This window comes from Mesitornis unicolor, unplaced genomic scaffold, assembly GCF_000695765.1.
Source record: "Mesitornis unicolor isolate BGI_N332 unplaced genomic scaffold, ASM69576v1 scaffold16559, whole genome shotgun sequence".
Taxonomy (NCBI): Eukaryota; Metazoa; Chordata; class Aves; order Mesitornithiformes; family Mesitornithidae; genus Mesitornis; species Mesitornis unicolor.
The window spans coordinates 1-2086 of NW_010209410.1; the positions used below are offsets into that span (position 1 = coordinate 1).

The following is a 2086-nucleotide window of genomic DNA, read 5'->3' on the forward strand; positions in this document are numbered from 1 at the left end:
CCGCCCTCTCCTCCTCCTCCTCATCAGGACCTCTCCAGCTCTGTCCGTGGGCCAGGCAGGAGCAAACCCCACATTAGGGCTTGGCCTTTCCTGAGCCCATGGCCCCGCCAGCACAAAGATGCGGGAAATGATGGATTTCCTCCAGCACCGGCCCAGCTCCTCACACCCTGAAGGACCGAGAGCTTCCCCAGCTGCTCCCAGTGAGGCTGTGCCAGCCCTGGAGGTCCCCTCACCCCAGAGGTCTCCTCCTCTCCATCCCCTCCCAAAATCTGCTCCCATTCCCACAGGGGATGGTCCCAGCACCCAGACACCCCACAGGCTCAGACACCCATGGCTCAAGGGCTTCCCAGCTGCCCCAGCCACCCACCCCACACTTCCTCCCCCATCCTTCCTCCCTCATCCTCATCCTCCCCACAGCCCCACCACCGATTACCCCGGGGGCTTTGAGGCTAATGCCCAACACCTGACCAGCTTATTCTTCTGAGTCCATTATCAGCTTAAGGCCAAAGACATCTGCTGGAGGAGCCTTCAAGCTCAGAGCGAGCGAGGGCTCAGGCGACGGCGTCTCCTCTCCGATGGGTCTCTGAGCATCCCCGCTGCTGAGAGGGGCAGCCCCTCATCCCCACAGGTAAGTGGCTTTGCTCGCACCAGGTACAAATGGCACCGTGGGGTCTGTACGTGGGCAGCCACCTCCTCCGTGGGTTGGTGGCGTGGCTTTTGGGAGCACCTTTCAGGGCCGGCTGTGCCCTGAGGACACCGATGGGAAGGGGAGCACCAAGCACGTACATGAGGGCAGCCACCAAAAACCAGTGGAGTCTGGGGAACGCAAGCGTGAGACCTTCCAAGGCAGCGCCAAGGCATATTTTAGCTTAATCAGTTATTTTTTTATTTAAAAGCCAGGCTTTCAAACCCAAGTTTTAACATGGGAACAGCTCTCGGCAGCGCCGAGCTGTGTGGGAACCTCCCATAACCCTTGGATGGGCTTTCATGACAAAAAACCTGGGTTTTTCCAATCCACGCAGCCCCAAAATCCTTCAGCTGCAGCAAGCAGTGCCTCTGCGTGCAAACTCCCAAGCTCACAGCAAGGAAGGGACCATGACCCACGTTATCACTTACCTTACAAGAAGGGTTTGGAAAGGTGCTGGAAAGGTGCCTTCTGCCTCTTTTTATTTTTAACGTCACCCACATCTCGCCATGGGGGTAACTGAGACATCAGTGGTGCTTGCAATACTGTTAAGGTCAAAGTCACAATTGTAACGTGCCATAGGAAAAGCCCACTGCACACCCATAACACGATTCCCTGCGGTTACAGGGCAAAATGGCTCAGGACATGACAGAGAAGGAGCTGCTGAAGATGGAGCTGGATCAGCTGAAGAAGGAGGTGAAGAACGAGAGGCAAATGGTGAGTTTGTCCACCCAAAGTGCAACAGGGGCATTCCCCGGGGGAACTTTCTAACCTGCAAAGGAAAAAACCCACAACTCCTGAAAGTAAACCTCAAACACAATGTATGTGAACCTCTTCCTTGAACCTGAACCTCTTCCCTTGAGGCAAATGTCCCCTTGGGCTTAGCCCCATGTCCCAGAGCCCCAGGACCCAGCGAGGTGCCCATAGCACCCCAGGGATGCTCTTGGGGGACACCCCACGCTGGGTGGGACGTTCACAGCCACGGTTCCCCTCTCCCGGGTTTGGAGGCAGCCAACGAGGCGAGGATTCGATCCCATAACCCACACGGAGCGTCCTTTTCCCTCGAAGGTCTCCAAGACCGGCAAAGAGATCAAGGAGTACATCGAGTCCATGGCGGCCGAGGACCCGCTGCTGAAAGGCATCCCCGAGGACAAGAACCCCTTTAAGGAGAAGGGCGGCTGTACGATAAGCTGACCCCCCGCTGCTGTCACCACCGGGCGCGGGGACGTTCCCCTCTGCAAGCCAAGACTGTCAGAAACCTGCTTTCCCTCTAGCCTGACCTCAGCACCGCGGAGTCCAGAACCAAAGCGTAGTGCAACCAAAGGACGGGGAAAAAAAAAAACCAAAACAAACAACAAACCAACAGAAAACAAAAGAAGAGGAAAAAATAAATTAGCCCAC

The 2086-nt window shown here is 56.2% G+C and overlaps 1 protein-coding gene across 1 annotated transcript; it reads left to right on the top strand.

The window, feature by feature from the left end:
• The first annotated feature begins 1318 nt into the window (after nucleotides 1–1318).
• On the top strand, nucleotides 1319–1879 carry GNGT2 (guanine nucleotide binding protein (G protein), gamma transducing activity polypeptide 2). Its single transcript, XM_010192877.1, has 2 exons — nucleotides 1319–1402; nucleotides 1754–1879. Exons 1-2 carry the CDS (start codon nucleotides 1319–1321, stop codon nucleotides 1877–1879), a joined length of 210 nt encoding a protein of 69 aa, XP_010191179.1.
• The last annotated feature ends 207 nt before the right edge of the window (nucleotides 1880–2086 follow it).

What these genes read in the sequence shown, in the direction of transcription:
- GNGT2 (XM_010192877.1), top strand. Translation starts at nt 1,319, where the DNA reads ATGGCTCAGGACATGACAGAGAAGGAGCTGCTGAAGATGGAGCTGGAT. An exon ending in TGAAGAACGAGAGGCAAATG is followed by an intron (nt 1,403 to 1,753) that starts GTGAGTTTGTCC and finishes TTTCCCTCGAAG; the next exon opens with GTCTCCAAGACCGGCAAAGA.